General features: G+C 37.9%; 2 protein-coding genes across 4 annotated transcripts; one reads left to right on the forward strand and one right to left on the reverse strand.

Moving 5' to 3' along the window:
* Positions 1 to 277: 277 nt before the first annotated feature.
* On the reverse strand, positions 278 to 11,451 carry LOC134794398 (protein D2-like). Of its 3 annotated transcripts, none has more exons than XR_010144665.1 (5): positions 11,132 to 11,451; positions 10,588 to 10,680; positions 10,415 to 10,469; positions 9,493 to 9,742; positions 1,119 to 1,258 (listed from the first exon to the last, which is right to left on the reverse strand). XR_010144665.1 is itself a non-coding variant. In XM_063766209.1 (5 exons), exons 1-4 carry the CDS (start codon positions 11,354 to 11,356, stop codon positions 9,549 to 9,551), a joined length of 567 nt encoding a protein of 188 aa, XP_063622279.1. In that variant the 5' UTR covers positions 11,357 to 11,451; the 3' UTR covers positions 7,278 to 7,393; positions 9,511 to 9,548. The 3 variants fall into 3 exon arrangements, 2 of the variants coding, with proteins under 2 accessions (XP_063622278.1, XP_063622279.1); XM_063766209.1 differs by lacking the exon at positions 1,119 to 1,258 and adding an exon at positions 7,278 to 7,393 and having other exon boundaries at positions 9,511 to 9,742; XM_063766208.1 differs by lacking the exons at positions 9,493 to 9,742; positions 10,415 to 10,469; positions 10,588 to 10,680; positions 11,132 to 11,451 and adding an exon at positions 1,331 to 1,518 and having other exon boundaries at positions 278 to 1,258.
* LOC134794384 (protein HBS1) lies at positions 1,941 to 4,336 on the forward strand. Its single transcript, XM_063766189.1, has 2 exons — positions 1,941 to 2,087; positions 2,188 to 4,336. The coding sequence occupies exon 2, from the start codon at positions 2,259 to 2,261 to the stop codon at positions 4,281 to 4,283; it is 2,025 nt and encodes a 674-aa protein (XP_063622259.1). The 5' UTR covers positions 1,941 to 2,087; positions 2,188 to 2,258; the 3' UTR covers positions 4,284 to 4,336.
* Positions 11,452 to 16,709: the final 5,258 nt, after the last annotated feature.

The following is a 16,709-nucleotide window of genomic DNA, read 5'->3' on the forward strand; positions in this document are numbered from 1 at the left end:
AAATTTAAATGACCATAGTATGTAATAACAATATTTGAACTAGAATAAAATAACAATGTGTAATGTTGTAGTGCTGATAGTGTTTGGTGTAATATTCCATGTTACCAAAAATATAAAATTGTTGTTAGTTTAATTGATTGTTAATGTATGTATAGATTTCTTTTAGGTGTAAGATATAGTTATTCCTGATTGAAAAATCGGGAAGTTTATTTTTACATGTAAAACAAGAATACGATTTTATTTTTGTGTAAGACCAATATGCAATAATACATATCTATATAAGACACTTGGAGTTTTATTTCTATAAATAACTACACCAATAAAACAACCAAAAACAAATAATTTAATTATTAAGTCACCAATATATTATAAGTCTAGGGAACCATGGGTTAGATCACTACATAAATAGTGAGGTCTATGAGGAAGAGGGTATGTTAAATTTAATATCTTCATACAATATTTTGCCTTCATGATGGCATATTATATCAATTAATGTATTTAAGTACTATTCGCGCAAAGCTGTTAAATCAAAGTTAGGGTCAACTGGGCCTGCTGACGTGGGTATGGGTATGACAGGTACTCTCTGAGCAGACTCCATTGGCAAACTCTCAGTCCCCATGCTTAAGGTGGAGAAGTTCTGATGAAAGTCACTTGAAGGGAGGTTTAAGTACCTCACTCTCTCTTTTTCTAAATAATTTACCCTTTCTTTTAATGTAACATTCTCATCTTTAAGGACTTCCACTTGTAGTACTAACTGTTCAACTAGAGAGTGCAGATTTTGACTCAGTATCCGTAATTCTTCTATAACAGTTTCTTGTGTTTTCTCTGTCTTAAAACCATCTGTAACATCCCCTGTAGGGAGTATTCTGTCTCTCAATAGCCTTTGTTCTACAGGGCTATCATTTGTATTAGATAAAAAGTGTAATAGAGAGTCTGTTTCATTTATAGCTCTGAATATTGCGACTTGAAGCTTAGCGTATTCATGACCCTGAAGGTTTGAGAATGGATCCTTGCCAAGACACTTAATAGTGTCCATCGCCTTTTTAACGCGTGCATATTGGTCTTTCTTGCTTTTAATTAGGTCTTTTTGTTTGAGATGGTAGCTGTGTTGAAGTGTTATGGACTCCAATGCTACTGAAGACGTCGTAGATTTCATAGCGTCAAGCAACAATTCAGCAGCATTATGGTGGCACTGCATCGCTTCATCATAACGGTTGTTTATTAGATGAGCATCAGCACGACGATGTTGTTGATGCGCCTGAAATAAAACAGAATTTTAGAAATATCGACGTTAGAAATTAAATGCATAAAAAATAAAAAGCGTAGTTACCAAATTCAGTGGATGAGACTCCATTGTTCAGGCGTGCCAGCTAAAGGCTAATAAAGATTAATCGACACCCTTGTTGATTATCAACATTTCAAGTTAAATTTTAACGTTCATGTAGTATTTAATTTATAGTGATTTAAAAAAGTATTCCACAACAACAATGACTGATTTCGTCTCGTGTCACTTTTCAAGTTTCCACCAAAGAGTTGAAAGAGTAAGTGTTTCCACTGCAAATTGTCAATGTCAAATCAAATGCGCGTTCCAAACGCACCATTACGTAACCATCTATCTTTATTTTAGGTAGATTTTCTATAAAATTAGACTTGACATAAGCTCTATAATAATAAAAAGTTGTTTCCCTAGATTATTTTATTAGAAGATTAATCAAAAACAATATTTCATTAGACGACCTGCACCCACCACAAAGAGAACCACAACCTCGACATTTCGACATTTCATTGTACTTGTTGTACTTGTACGAAATCCAGCCATAGACAAATCCAGCATCATCAACCATAATCCAGCAGACCAAACACTCACGTATAAAGCCCCCTCCAAAGTGTGGAGCGGGCTTAAAACTACCTTTTTTGTGTCGTGAGTGTCAATGTCAACTTGAATGAGTATTGTCCAAAGTGTCAAAGAACTAAGAAGATTGCACGCATTGTGTTGTAGTGTAAATGTGGTCACAATTTGCAATATCAAGAAATATCACAAGATGTTTCCGACTACATAAGCTTCTTTACCTAAATTAATATCTCCGGTAAGTCTTCACATCGGATACGTAATCATTAATCAATACATTTTTACTTTACTTATATTATATCCATATTCCGGTCAATAAAGATGTTTGTGTTTTTTAGGAAACGAAAGGAGTGAAATTTAAGAACATGTGGTGTCGTTAACATAAATATTACACACTTAAAAAAATACAATGGCGCGCCATAGAAACTTCAGAAATAGGAGTTATTCATACGACTATGACGACGACGAATTTTACGGTCATTCAGTGGAGGAAGACAGCTGTTTGTCGCCGAATGATTCTGCTCAGTTCTTGTATGATCGCTCCCGGAATCAGCAAGCTATATCTCACTTTCTAGACAGTCATGCCAACATTGAGGAGGAAACCGAAGGCGAGGCAGAGCCCTCGCGGCCGTCGCTCGAGCGCCGCGAGTCACTTGATATTCGCTCTTTAAATCTCACTGAGCTTGATGAAGCCAAACTCATGTCATGCTTAGACGAGCTGCGAAATGTGTTAGCTGATACAGTACCGGAAAACATTCTCATGGAAGCTGCATTAAAACACAATTTTGATTGCAGCATAGCTCTTGATAGTATTTTAAATGCTAAAAAGAATGAGCCAGCACCCAAAATAAAGGATACTCCAAAACCAGTAATTACTGTCAATATTCCCAAGGCTGTTGTCATTTCCACAACAGATGCACCAAAAGTTATTACCACAAATCTGGAGCCTAAATCTTCAAGTGCTATAAAGGGGTTTAAAGTAGAACAAGAGAAAACTACAAGCCAGCCTCAAACTCCTAGAGATCAATCTCCTGCAGGAGAGAGGACTCTGAAGAGTGATGTGCCTGATGAAAATAAAAGCCTAGGAAAATTTAAAGAAAACAAAATTGATCCTAATGTCTTGTATACAAATGAAAGAGGTGCTGATAAAGATCATCTGTATATCGTAGTAATTGGTCATGTTGATGCTGGAAAATCAACTCTCATGGGACGCTTACTCTGTGATCTGGGTGAAGTAAGTCAGAGAACCTTACACAAATATGAACAAGAGAGTAAAAAGATAGGGAAGCAAAGTTTCATGTATGCTTGGGTGCTTGATGAAACTGGTGAAGAGAGAAATAGAGGCATCACAATGGATGTCGGCCGAGCACAATTTGAAACTAAAACTAAAAGAATTGTGATTCTGGATGCTCCAGGCCATGCTGATTTCATCCCTAACATGATTACTGGTGCGGGGCAAGCTGATGTCGCCATGTTAGTTGTTGATGCAACTCGGGGTGAGTTTGAATCTGGGTTTGACCTTGGGGGCCAAACTCGTGAGCATGCCTTACTTGTAAGATCCCTTGGAGTCAGTCAGCTTGCTGTTGCTGTTAATAAACTTGACACTACTAATTGGTCACAGGAGAGGTTCGATGAGATTTCAAAGAAGCTTAAAGCATTTCTGAAACAGGCTGGATTTAAGGATTCCGATGTCACCTACGTTCCATGCTCAGGACTTACAGGTGAAAACTTGATTCAACCATCAACTGAACCTGAGCTGCTTAAATGGTATAAAGGACCTTGTCTCCTAGATGTAATTGACAAATTTAATGTCCCAGAGAGGCCTGTGTCGAAACCTCTGCGCATGTCCATCAATGATATATTTAAAGGGACCGGTTCAGGTTTTTGTGTAGCTGGACGGATTGAAAATGGTATACTCAATAAGGGTGATAAGGTGATGATATGTCCAACAAAAGAAGTTGCAGAAGTGAAGAGTTTGGCCATCAATGATCTACCAAATAATGTAGCTTTTGCTGGTGACCAAGTTAGTGTTACATTATCTGGGATAGATATCCAAAATGTTGCAGTTGGATATATATTGAGTGATCCGATCCAGCAGGTTCCGATTGCCACCCGTTTTGAGGCCAGACTTGTAGTTTTCAATGTAAAAGCTCCAATTACTAAGGGATATCCGGTGCTTTTACACCATCAGTCTTTAGTAGAGTCTGCACATATTGTAAAACTGAAGGCTCTTTTGAATAAAAGTACGGGAGAAGTGATAAAGAGGAAGCCGCGTTGTTTGGGGAATAACTCAGTAGCAATAGTTGACATAGAAGTCAGCAAACCCATTAGCATAGAGCGCTATAAAGACGTGAAGGAGCTAGGCCGAGTGATGCTGCGCGTCGCGGGCGTCACTGTGGCTGCGGGCCTTGTTACTGATGTATTTAATATATAAAAGTTATGGACCGTCAAATGGGGTGACTTTAAGTAAGAATGGGCCTACAAGCGTCATTATTCTTGGGTAGCTAAACCGTTTAAAATTTTTAGGTTGTTAACGTTGAAATATTACAATTACCCCGGATTTCAAAGTCACCCCATTTTACCGTATCTTACAATATTGTGCTTAAAGGACTATGCGTCAAAATGGTCCAAAACCCAACAGAGTTGAGAATTATCTCATTTAATAGATCTTTTTATCTACTATATTTCATTATATGGACACCAAGTTGAAAACCATTGCAGGACTGAAATAATTGAGTTTTAATCGAGAAGTACGCAATACATACAGTTCCTTCGATCGGTCAAACCATTTGCCGCGCTCGCCGGCGCGGTGCGCGATGCCCGAACATTTGCCCTACAGCTATTCATTTACTTACTTGGACTCTATTGCCTAGGAAATAAGGGTGACGACATTTTGACTAAAATACCAATATCTCAGTTAGGGGTCATCCATTAATTACGTCACACGAATTTCTAGGTTTTTTACCCCTCCCCCCCTCCTTGTCACATTTGGCAAACCCCTCCCCCCTGGTGTGACGTCACATTTCTTCAACGAAATCGGCAAATATTTATTTAATATTTTATGAAAATATTTTTGATAAAAGAAATATTAGTAAGTAATTTTATAACCCAAAACTGATTAAGAAATAAAATTAAACGAATAAAAACGATTATCGTTTCAAAACCTTGTTATTTAAATGATAATTAGCATATAAAATAATTTAAATACATTTTCGGTTACTGATGAAGTTAAAGTGACGTCACAAAGTTTATGACTCCCCCCTCCCCCTTGTCATAACATGTCACATTTTCTTGACCCCTCTCTCCCCCTAAACGTGTGATGTAATTAATGGATGACCCCTTATGCAATGGGATTCCGCTTCGTAGAACGAAATGAAGTTATATAGAAATACCTATCTACTGTCCTAACTCTCGTCACTGTTGTTTTTGGATCAGGCTCCATACAAAGTTGCCCATGGTCGTATAATTTATTACAATTTTATTCTAATTTTAAATGTGTTTTTAGCTTAGGGTGGTATTCCATCTGTCCAATATCTTGGTCCAATGTCATTGCATCTCACTCTCTCATTAAGAAAAATGTGAGACTAAACACACATAAGACATCGGTTACACCTTAATCTGGCGTCAGTTCAGTCCATCATTCCATTCGAGTTTTGACTGATGCCAGAATGATGGAAAATGGACACGGTTAGACGATCAGTCCAGACTGACAACAGACTGATAAAATTACGACAATAGACATCGGTTACACGCTAATTCTGGCGTCAGTTCCGTCCATCATTCCATTGTTGCATGGACGGTGACTGACGCGAGAATGACACAAAGAGGTTACACGATCAGTCTCCTATCAGTTTTCTGTCATTCAAAACGGACTGACGAATATTATCAAAAAATTTAAATCAGTCCAGACCATCAGTCCGCGTGTTACACGATAATTCTCCCGTCATTCTGACCAGAATGATGGACTGAACTGACGCCAGAATTAGCGTGTAACCGATGTCTTAAACAAATAAATTAGACAGATCGAATACCACCCTTACCTACACCACAAACAACCCCAAAAACGCAGATATACGGAAAGTAGGCACTTTCAACCATTGTCTTCATTTAAGTAACTTAAAGGATTCATTGTCTCGACAATATTTTTACTGGTAGAGTTAGATCAAGAAAAGTCTGCAGCGATTTTGATAGCCCACGCAGTGCAAGTTTTATTTTAAACGTCAAACGTCTATGAAATTATGACGTATAAATAACACTTGCACTGCGTGGGTTATCATAATCATAATCATTTATTTGCACATAAAAATCGCTGCAGACTTTTCTTGGTCTAACTTCTATCTATCACTAAACGCGTGTTTGTGCTATTCATTACTGTTGATTATATAATTATTCAGAACTTGTTAGCTCACTGACATACAATTTGTGTAAATATTATTTTAAAAATTATAAAATGTTTATTTTAAAAATCACCTATTTTATTTTATACAAATAAAGTTTCTTTGTCTACAATAACCTGAGAATATGACTGAGCATCCCGATATTAATAGAGTTAGACCAAGAAAAGTCTGCAGCGATTTTGATAGCATACGCAGTGTAAGTGTTATTTATATGTCATAATTTCATAGTAGTGTGACGTTTAAAATATAACAGTCAAATCGTTGCAGACTTTTCTTGGTCTAACTCTACCAATGTACTAATACTTAGTAGAATACCTACCTGTCCAATACACTTAGAGTCAGACCAAGAAAAGTCTGCAGCGATGCAAAATTTCATAGAAGTTTGACGTTTAAAATAACACTTGCACTGCGTGGGCTATTAAAATCGCTGCAGACTTTTCTTGGTGTAACTCTACTATACTCTTTGACCTGTCCTTAATTAAAATCGCATTTAATGTATACTGCGCTTTATAGTGTGACAAAAAGATGTCATACGTAAATGTCAATGTTAATGTTGTAATGTAGTATTTTGCATATTGTAGTATTTTGCACCGTTGCACCACGCTGGACGATACAAATGAGGCGGATTTCCTAAATATTCTTGCATAAAATATTTCATTATGATACGAGGAAGGATTTGATATGTCAAATTCAAAATTTGTTAAAGAATGGACTAGTTTAAAGGACAAGGTCTTAAGGGCTCCTCAAATGTCTGTAGCAAAAAAGGTACTTGCATACAAATTGTTTTTGAGACCAATGCTTGTATACAATTGGCTTGAAAACAATAACAGTGGCCTAAGAGCATTAGAAGTGCAAGCTATCAAGGATATATTTGGTGGTCATAGTGAAACAAGTTTGTATGAAAAGTTTACAGATTGCGATATTATGAGTTTTGTACAAGTTCAACAAATCAGATGGAAAAGAGGTGCAGAGAGGGCACCGTCGTATGTGCGTGACATGTTGAAGAAGTTTTCCAAAAATCCGACACGATATTATAAAACTACCAAACAAGTTACTAACATTATTTGCACAACAATTAATAATAGAAGTAAGAGAAAATGTCCTTGCAATTCAGAAGCGGAAGCAGGCACATCCAAGGACAAAACCACTAAAAAACAAAAATCTAATTACAGAGGTGACCACTATCAGGGTAGATGTAAAAGTACGCGTGTTTTAAACAATCCTTATTCGCACAGACCTGAAGCGAGTACATCAACAGGTAGAAATCGAAAGAGAAATATGTCAAATTCCAGCAGTTCCAGTTGCATTTTAACAGACTCGAGTGAAAAATCTTTAGGATGATGTAGGTAGTTTAAAAAGCAAAGATAGTTGGTAAGCGAGCCTCTATGAGGCGTGAGGTAAACCTGCGGCACTAAAATCGTGATGTTAACTTTACTAATGTTTAAGTTTTAAGAAATACATAATGTACCTATCTTGACATTATTAAATTTTATTTTACAATAATTTGTCGCCTCCGCGTGTGTTAGTAAAGGCCCTGTAGGTGCCTCCATCGGGGATAGGTCCTACCTCTCTGCACTCTCCTTGCTACAGTTGTCACATCCTGCATGTCTAGCACATCTCACCTTGTCACGCGCGACTTCATGTGTTAATTCTAGTGTCCGACCGAAACATGTTTTTTTTGCCGAAACCGAAACCGAAACCGAATGTTCGGCTTTGGCTCTAGTTTCGGCCGAAACCGAAACCGAAACCGAACCTTTTGTAGACTTGTTAAAATCGTTGAAAAATTTCATAAAACCGCTTTTACACACATACATTGGGGCTGTCAACACCCAATGTCCTTGAAATTGATGTTACTTAAGCAGGTTTTTAAGAAAATTACTAGAGTTAGACCAAGATAATTCTGCAGCGCTTTTGATAACACACGCAGTACAAGTGTTATTTTAAACGTCAAAACCTCTGTGAAATTATCACGTATAAATAACATTTGCACTAGTTGCACTGCGCATGCTATCAAAATAATTGCAGAATTTTCTTGGTCTAACTCTATTCATTCACCAGTCAAGCTAACATGTAGATACATGGTCAACCAAAAACGCGAGCGCAGCGAGCGCGAATTTTTTGTTGACAATATCGCGATCTTCACCTGGGCCTAAACGTCCGAAGTGCCCCAGTGAGACGAACTTTCATGCGAAGTCGTGCTTCAGGCTTCAGGATAAGTAGTTGAGCACAGACTCTAACCAATGTCCATTGTATTAAAAAGCGAGATATTTCCTTGAGCGATGGTGGCCTAGCGATAAGAGCGTGCGACTTTCAATCCGAAGGTCGCAGGTACAAACCCCGGCTCGTAGCAATGAGTTTTTCGGAACTTATATACGAAATATCATTTGATATTTACTATTTGCTTTTCGGTGAAGGAAAAACATCGTGAGGAAGCCGGACTAGTCCCGATAATGCCTAGTTTACTCTCTGGGTTCGAAGGTCAGTCTGATGGCAGTCGCTTTCGTAAAAACTAGTGCCTACGCGCAAATTCTTGGGATTAGCTGTCAATTGGACCCCAGGCTCCCATGAGCCATGGCAAAAATTCCGGGATTACGCGAGGAAGATGATGAGTTTTCTTATTATTCCTTTGCCCAGGCCCAGTAACATGCGACATGCAGTGCTATCTCATTTACTCCGATACAATTAGACAGTGTGCGCGTTATAGGTATTAACAGCTTCTTAAGACTGCGTCGACCGTCTAGTGGCGCCCTCATTAGTGGAATTGTGTTTTATAATAAACCAATTAATTTCTGTACCTATATTATACATGAATCAGTATATGTAGGTACATATTACTTATTGTTGTCCTACTTATTCCCCAACTTTTGGTCTTTGTCACATAGTTTAGTTTCATAGCACGAAGTACCATTTCGTAAGTTTCGGCCCGGCCGAAAGGTTCGGCCGTTTTTTGGCCGAAACCGAAACTACAGCCGAAACATGATTTTTTAGCCGAAACTGGCCGAAACCGAAACCGAAACCGAACCTTCGGTCGGACACTAGTTAATTCGTTCGGTTCGAGACGAAGCATGATATGCTAGACGTACTACCACCCACCAGTTCAAAGACCAGTTTATTTTTCAGTTTTGATGAAGTTCTACTTAGAGATGTCTCTTGCAATCTTTTCTTTGATGCTGTGTTGTGACCTATTTAACAGTCGAGTTGGGAAACCTCTTTTTTAAGATTTTCAAAATAAAATAGCTTGCTAACCGAGGAATGTGGCACTACCTAAAACTGCACACGGAATTAGTATTGCATAGCGCCATCTAGTACTGCACGCGGAACTGCGTCGCCGCGATCGGACCGCAGAGGTTCTTTCCACGCATCCAATCCGAGATGGAAAACCGGTGGCGGCTGAGGCCGGCGTGTGGAAGAAAGTTGTTGCCGTCGGCTTGCTCGTACAGCAGCGTCATGTAGCGATGCGCGCCCGTGCCGATAGGTGGCGCTGGGAGTCTGTAAGCTACATAAAAACACGAATTAACCACCTCAAAAATGCAATTTCATTATCAAACTACACAACGGGACTTAATCGCGTATTTAAGTTTTAAGATTTACCTCCGACGTTTCGAGGACGGCGTTGTCCCCGTGGTCTCGGAGAAGACTGGCTCAACATCATCTAGCCGCGCGAGTTTTTCGAACTACCCGCACTTAATAATCGATAATAATCGAATAATGATAATGTTTAATAATCGTGAAAGTTTAAATCAGTGTTTTGCAATTTCATTGTCACATTTTGCGTACCTAACTAAAGTGCGCCTCAGGTAAATGCAACTTCCTTTAGAGTACAGTACATCACTCACGCTCCGTGATTGTTGAGCCATTTAGGGTTCTTTGAAATTGGACATTCCATAGCGTAAGTATTGAACAACCAATTTAGCTAGGAGAACCCTAAATGGCTCAATTACAATACTTCAATTACATAGGTACCTAGTACCTACTCCCTTTTTGGTATCAGTTAGGGTAGGTGATAGATAAATAATACCTAATAATAAAAACACACAATTTAAACAGTTGAAAGAGATCTAGGTACACACAACCATTACCTAGGTAGTAATTACATATTCCTTTAATACACAATGTAGTTACTATAAACTAGTAAAATAATCCAGACAGGTAGAAATTCGTTACTTACGGCGGTAATCGACTCCATTGGTTTTACTGCCCTCCTTAACTTTTAAAGCAGAACCCTGCAGCAAAAATTGAATTAAGCTTTATATTAAAAAGTAACATAATTATATAATAATGAAGTTGTTAAACGTAATAGCTGGTAATAGGCAAAGGTAACTGCTGGGTGATAAAACTTACTGGAACGTTGAACTTCATCATGTGAAGGTAAAACTCTCCGTCCAATTGCGGCGCAGCATCTGGGTCCACCATAAAAATGGTGTAGTACTTTTTCTAAAAACGGACATAATTAATTTAATTGTATGATTAAGAATCCCAAATTAACTAGACTTATATCGACTGGGATATGAACCGTGATTACCTTTTGTATTGTTTTCGAGCTCCCGATATTTCGACGCAGTTACATGCATCTTGTTCACGGGTAACTGATACAAAAGGTAATCACGGTTCATATCCCGGTCGATATAGTCTAGTGAAACTAACCGTGTATCATTCAAAACTGTTAATCCCAAATTAAGTTCCTGTCTAGCCAGCCCTAATTGTAACGCTCGGCTAGAAGACAAACAGTTCGGTTCTAATATTCTTACTTCTTAGATTTGGAACTTCTGCACAATTAAGGGCATGGGGTTTGAAGTTAACCGTTGAACGACTAGGTAAGTATACTTATAGATTTATCCGAAGATTTTTATCTTATGGTTATAAATCGCTATGGTTAGGTACTTACAGAGTCAGCCAAGTCATATTGGAATAATGGTTCCTCAATGAACACCTGCTTCGGCAGCAGCACGTCACAGTTGTGATCGTCGACTATTGTCCCTCCAACACTGGTGACGTTCAGACCCGTTAAGTGGTCGCATCCCTCCAACAGACTCTTTACTTCCGTCAAAAAACATCCATCCGACAATCCGCAAACAGAGAAAAGTAGCAATAAACCTAGACTAATATTCATACTGTAAGCCAGAGCATAAATTGAACCGCTTTTGGAGTAGAAAACAATGTTGGTACAATAGGTTTGACGACTTGTTATGAAAACTTACATTAACTAAGCGGTCTAAGCGGCTACGTTAGTGATAAGGGTTGTAAACAATCTTTGTTTTCAACGCAGCAACTCCCAGTATATTAGGGTACCGTCCAAGGCAGATATTGATCTATAGGGACAATGGAACCCTTGGAAACTATAGGTATGCTACGTAACCTTGCTTGGAGTCGGAGTAAAGTAGTATCTTTTAATACCCTATAATACTTATACTTATACATGGACCCCCAGATTAGATAATTCTGGTTACCTACCTAAGTACCTAAATACTAAAATTATAATTTTAATAGGTATTAAAATTATAATTTTAGTATTTAGGTACTTAGGTAGGTAACCAGAATTATCTAATCTGGGGGTCCATGTTCAGTTCAGGGTCGCTTACAACCAATTTGGTGGTGACAAGGACCAGAATAATACGATTAGTGTAGGTAATATACTTAGTTAAATATATTTTGAGTTGGAACCAGTATAATCTGTAGGTTTTTAACCTCATTGTTTACAACCTTCATGTTGATTATGTGTCTCTTTTATTTATTCTTTAGTACCTAACTTTTGACACGAGAAGAAATTGTCAATCGCGTGGAACAAAAGTTTTACTAGGTTTAATAAATAATAACTTATGAATTATTGAGAACTTCGTATTTATAAAAATACTAGAATGCAGTTAGATCATTTGCTATCAGTAAGACATACGTCTTCAGAAATCTCCCTGCGGATTCGTTGCGCTCGCAGCTGGTGCCACGACCACTGGAATCTGTTGAGTAATCCAAACCTGCGCAGAAGAGTCAAATACCAACTTTACAAATCTTTCATCCGACCAATCCTCACTCACGGCTGTGAACTATGGACTTTAGATAATCGCAATAAGCAAAAACTCCAGAGATTTGAACTTTCAATCCTTTTGGAAATCTACAAGTCGAAGTACTCTCACCGACACCCTAAACGAGTACGACCGAATTCTAAGAGTGTGTTGTCTAGTTATAGAGGCATAAGAATTATTGATTATCTTACAACCGAACGGCCTACGTGGGAAGACATTTGGTGCATTGAACATAGAATTCTGGATCAAATAGAGAGTCGCAGCGACACGCAAAAGAAAGCTTTGCTTTGGTGGGACTGTCCTCGAAAACTAGACGCCATTCACAAAAGAAAATAAATCGCATCGAAGGAAAAAGATGTTCATATTTATACATAGGTAAGATTTATAATAAATTAATATTTAGACACTGGATAATAGTCTGTCCGTTTTTCTAAGATCAAGTACGCCATAGTAAATGTACGGAGAACTTAATTGATCTTAGAAATCGGACAGACTACACCTGCATAGTTTTTGGCCACGTCTTTCGCAGAACCTTGTCAATGAATGCTGAAACTCATAGAAAAAATAATCAGCTTGATTTGTGACATTTGTAATCTTGTGCGTATGTTAGCTCCTACGCCAAACGTGGCTCACTCCGCGATTTCGTCGCTTTGTTACAGGTAGCTAAAAGTACATCCGTTCCACACCAATTTTGGTGGCTAGCCATAAGCCGCGCGTGGCGCTGTCGCCACCTAGCGGCCATACCTGTCCTGATCGTATTAACAGGCGCGTTTTGTTAGAGAGTGAGTCTTCTCTACCTAGTACTATTATTTATTCTGTGCCAACGTACTTACACTTCATCGAACGGAACAGAACCCTTGGCGAGCATAGAACCAAGTAAATTTTACTCATAGACGGAATGATTGCACCACTTTGGAATAGTTATAAAATATTGGTGGCCTAGGAATCTATTTGATTGACCGTATAGGGGTATCTATTTTATTACGAAAGAATCACGCTCCTCGGGCTATGAAATCAATGAAATGAAATGAATTTACGGCGTTTTTATTAGTTCATTTTTCTTACCACTTGTAAAATATTTATAGTCTAATTCTGCTTCATCCATTCACATAAAATAAAACTAATCGTTTGACCTGAGGTTTAAATAGACGTTATAAAAATAAATTGCTTATCTTCGGACCCCTCGGGGTGCCATAATATCGAGTTATTAGTGTGGAGTGGACACAAATTGACCATCCTGTCTAATCGACGTGTCAGGTGACGTAAGCGACTCATCAGCTCTGCACCTCGGGCTAATTGATCCACATATATCTATCGCTATTACAAATAAAATAACTATTACCTAAAGCACAAGCTCATAGGTCGCAATGATAAAAAAGCCAGTTTAATCACGTTTAATGAAAAGTTTTATAATTTACGTGGTTGTTTAGTTTGATGCGCCTCTTCTTACGGTTTGATATCTTTAGGTAGGTATAAGTATTTTGTGAAATGTCATCAATAAGAACGTTTTATAATTGCTTGAAGAAAGAAATGTTTATTTTATGTATCTACTTTTTACTGGAGGCATATTAGTGTAGGTATTTAATCATTTGCCCAACATCTGTAGGTAACCTATTTATTGGTAGGTCCTTTACTTATTTCTAAAATAAGAACGCTGAAGACGAGTAATTTTGTACATTGTCTCTATCTCAGACGCATTATTATATTGCTGTCCCGCTCGCACAGTGTCATTGGCCGCCGACATCATGGGCGGGACAGCTATATACCTAATTAAGCGCGTGGCATAGAGATAGGAACAGGCAGGTTAATGTATGAAATTCCTTGTGCTTAGCAGTGGCGGCGCGTCAAACATATCCATAGGCAAGCCGGGGCTAATTTGGCTTACTTATTTCCTTTACAACTCTGCTCATACGTCCAAAAACAGGCAAGCCGGTGGCAGTGGCGTAGCTAGCATGGGTGGCACCCGGGGCGGAAATTGTGGGTGTCACCCCAAAATTCAATCAAATTGTAAAATATACTTAATTATTTAAAAAGGTAATAGGGGCTATTCATAAATTACGTCATTTCAAATTAGGGGGGGGGGGGGTCTGGACATCGGATGACGGTAGCACGACGTAGGAGGAAACAGGGTCATTCGAAGCATGATTTTTGGATGAATTTAGGGGGGGGGGGGGGGGGTCCAAAATTGTCAAAAATCGATGACGTAATTTATGGACAGCCCCATAGTAATTTATGTTTAATATTCCATAGCTCACAATATACTACATCGCTTTCATTTTAGATTCCATGAACTCTCAATAGTCCACACCCTGGCGGGTGTTGCCTCTGCGTGCGTTCTATGACACGGGGACAGCATCCGCTCGGTGTAACCCACATTTCATAAGTGTAAAAGGGCATCTACGTATTGGCTTGGGCTCCGCGCACGCCTCCCAAAGGTCCGAGTCACCATTGTCCCGTGAAAGATATACAGATAATTTATGTTAAAAAAATTAAAAACTTTTTTGCCAAGTGCGAGATTTGGAAGAGATTCTGTAAAATCCCATTTCACAATGAATTTCAAATAGTCCAGAGTTACCCAATTAGAAACAGTCACATAGTTTCGCAATTACAGAAATAATCACATACTAAAAAAAACATTTCTGAATAAAAAAACCTACGAGGCGCCAACATATTAGGGTCATTTGCAATTTTTTTGTACCTTTGTCTAATTTTTTCTTAACATTCTCAGTTTCGTAACGAAAATTAACCATACAAAAATGCAAATTTTTATAGCTATAGTTCGTTTTTTTAGCATTAGAAAGAACTTGAAAGAAGGTAAGCGATCTTGACATGTCTTTTAATTGAAAAACGCTTTTTAAAAATCAGTAACTATTACTTATGAAAGCAGAAGAATATAAATGATTGTATTAGATTCATAAGTTCATAACTGTTACATATTTGCCGTAACTTATTTTTAAAATGTGTTTTTCAATTAAAAGACACATAAAGATTGTTTACCTTATTTCTAATGCTAAAAAAAACGAACTATAACATTCGTAACGAAACTGAGAAAATTAAGAAAACTTAATCTCATCTTTTCTTAATTTTCTCAGTTTCGTTACAAATGTTAGCTATACAAATTTGCATTTTCGTATGGTTAAATCACAGAAGAAATAATAGTACTAATACCGTACAGAAAGGACACTTCCTACAAACCCGAAGTTTGACAGCGGTTTAGGGTCGAATCATGCTATCCCTTTCTAATATATGGCACTATCCCTTTTGGCTATTTAGGGTTGTCAAAATTCAAGTGATTATCTTATCTGTGGTCGTCCACGCAAAAGGAAGTCAAGTGGTGCCAACCCTAATAATTGCTCGGAGCGATGCTGAGCCGAACGGAACCGAGTTCGACCGAAGTCAGGGAGTGCCTTCCTACTGGTTAAATTTTCGTTACGAAACTGAAAATGTTAAAAAAAAAATTAGACAAAGGTACAAAAAAATTGCAAATGACCCATTATTGTTACATACCAGGTGCCCACGAGGAACCCGAGAGATTTTAACCACGCATTTCTGAGGCCAAAATAAGGAAAAAATACTAAAAGAGTTTACGTCAATTTCGCCAATAAAAATATTTTTCGATTTTGTGTACGTATTTGTACATAAAATGTAAATGCTATAATTTGTAAAACTGTCACCCAAAAATACTTTTAACTTTTTAGTTTTTTCGTCAATTACCGAAATAATCACATAATTTAAGAAAAAACCTTTTACAATGGTCCTGAATTCAAAAAAAAACCTACGAGGCGCCAACATATATATACATACCAGGTGCCCACGAGGAACCCGAGAAATTTTAACCACGCATTTCCGAGGCCAAAAGAAGGAAAAAATATTAAAAGAGTTTACGTCAATTTCCCGAAAAAAAATCTTTTTTCGATTTTTTGTACGTATTTGTACATAAAATATAAATGCTATGTATTTGTAAAACTATCACTCAAAAAGAATTTTAACTTTTTTTGTATACATAATACTTGAACGCTATAACCTAGTTTTTGCAAAGTGTACTTTTCACTTTTTTACATTCTATCAATAAAGATATTTGGACTAGGTCCCATAGTAGCAACATCGCCATCAAAAAACCAGACAAGTGCGAGTCGGACTCGCCCACCGAGGGTTCCGTACTTTTTAGTATTTGTTGTTATAGCGACAACAGAAATACATCATCTGTGAAAATTTTAACTGCCTAGCTATCACGGTTCATGAGATACAGCCTGGTGACAGACGGACGGACGGACGGACAGCGGGGTCTTAAATAGTAATAGGGTCCCGTTTTTACCCTTTGGGTACGGAACCCTAAAAAACATTTTGCACTAAAGTAACAATAAAAAGATGTTTTTTTTAGCTGGCTGGTGGTACTGGACTCTGAAACTAGGCGTAGTCCAAAACAGTTTATAGGACATTTTAGTC

Source organism: Cydia splendana, chromosome 10 (assembly GCF_910591565.1).
Source record: "Cydia splendana chromosome 10, ilCydSple1.2, whole genome shotgun sequence".
NCBI classification, from domain to species: domain Eukaryota; kingdom Metazoa; phylum Arthropoda; class Insecta; order Lepidoptera; family Tortricidae; genus Cydia; species Cydia splendana.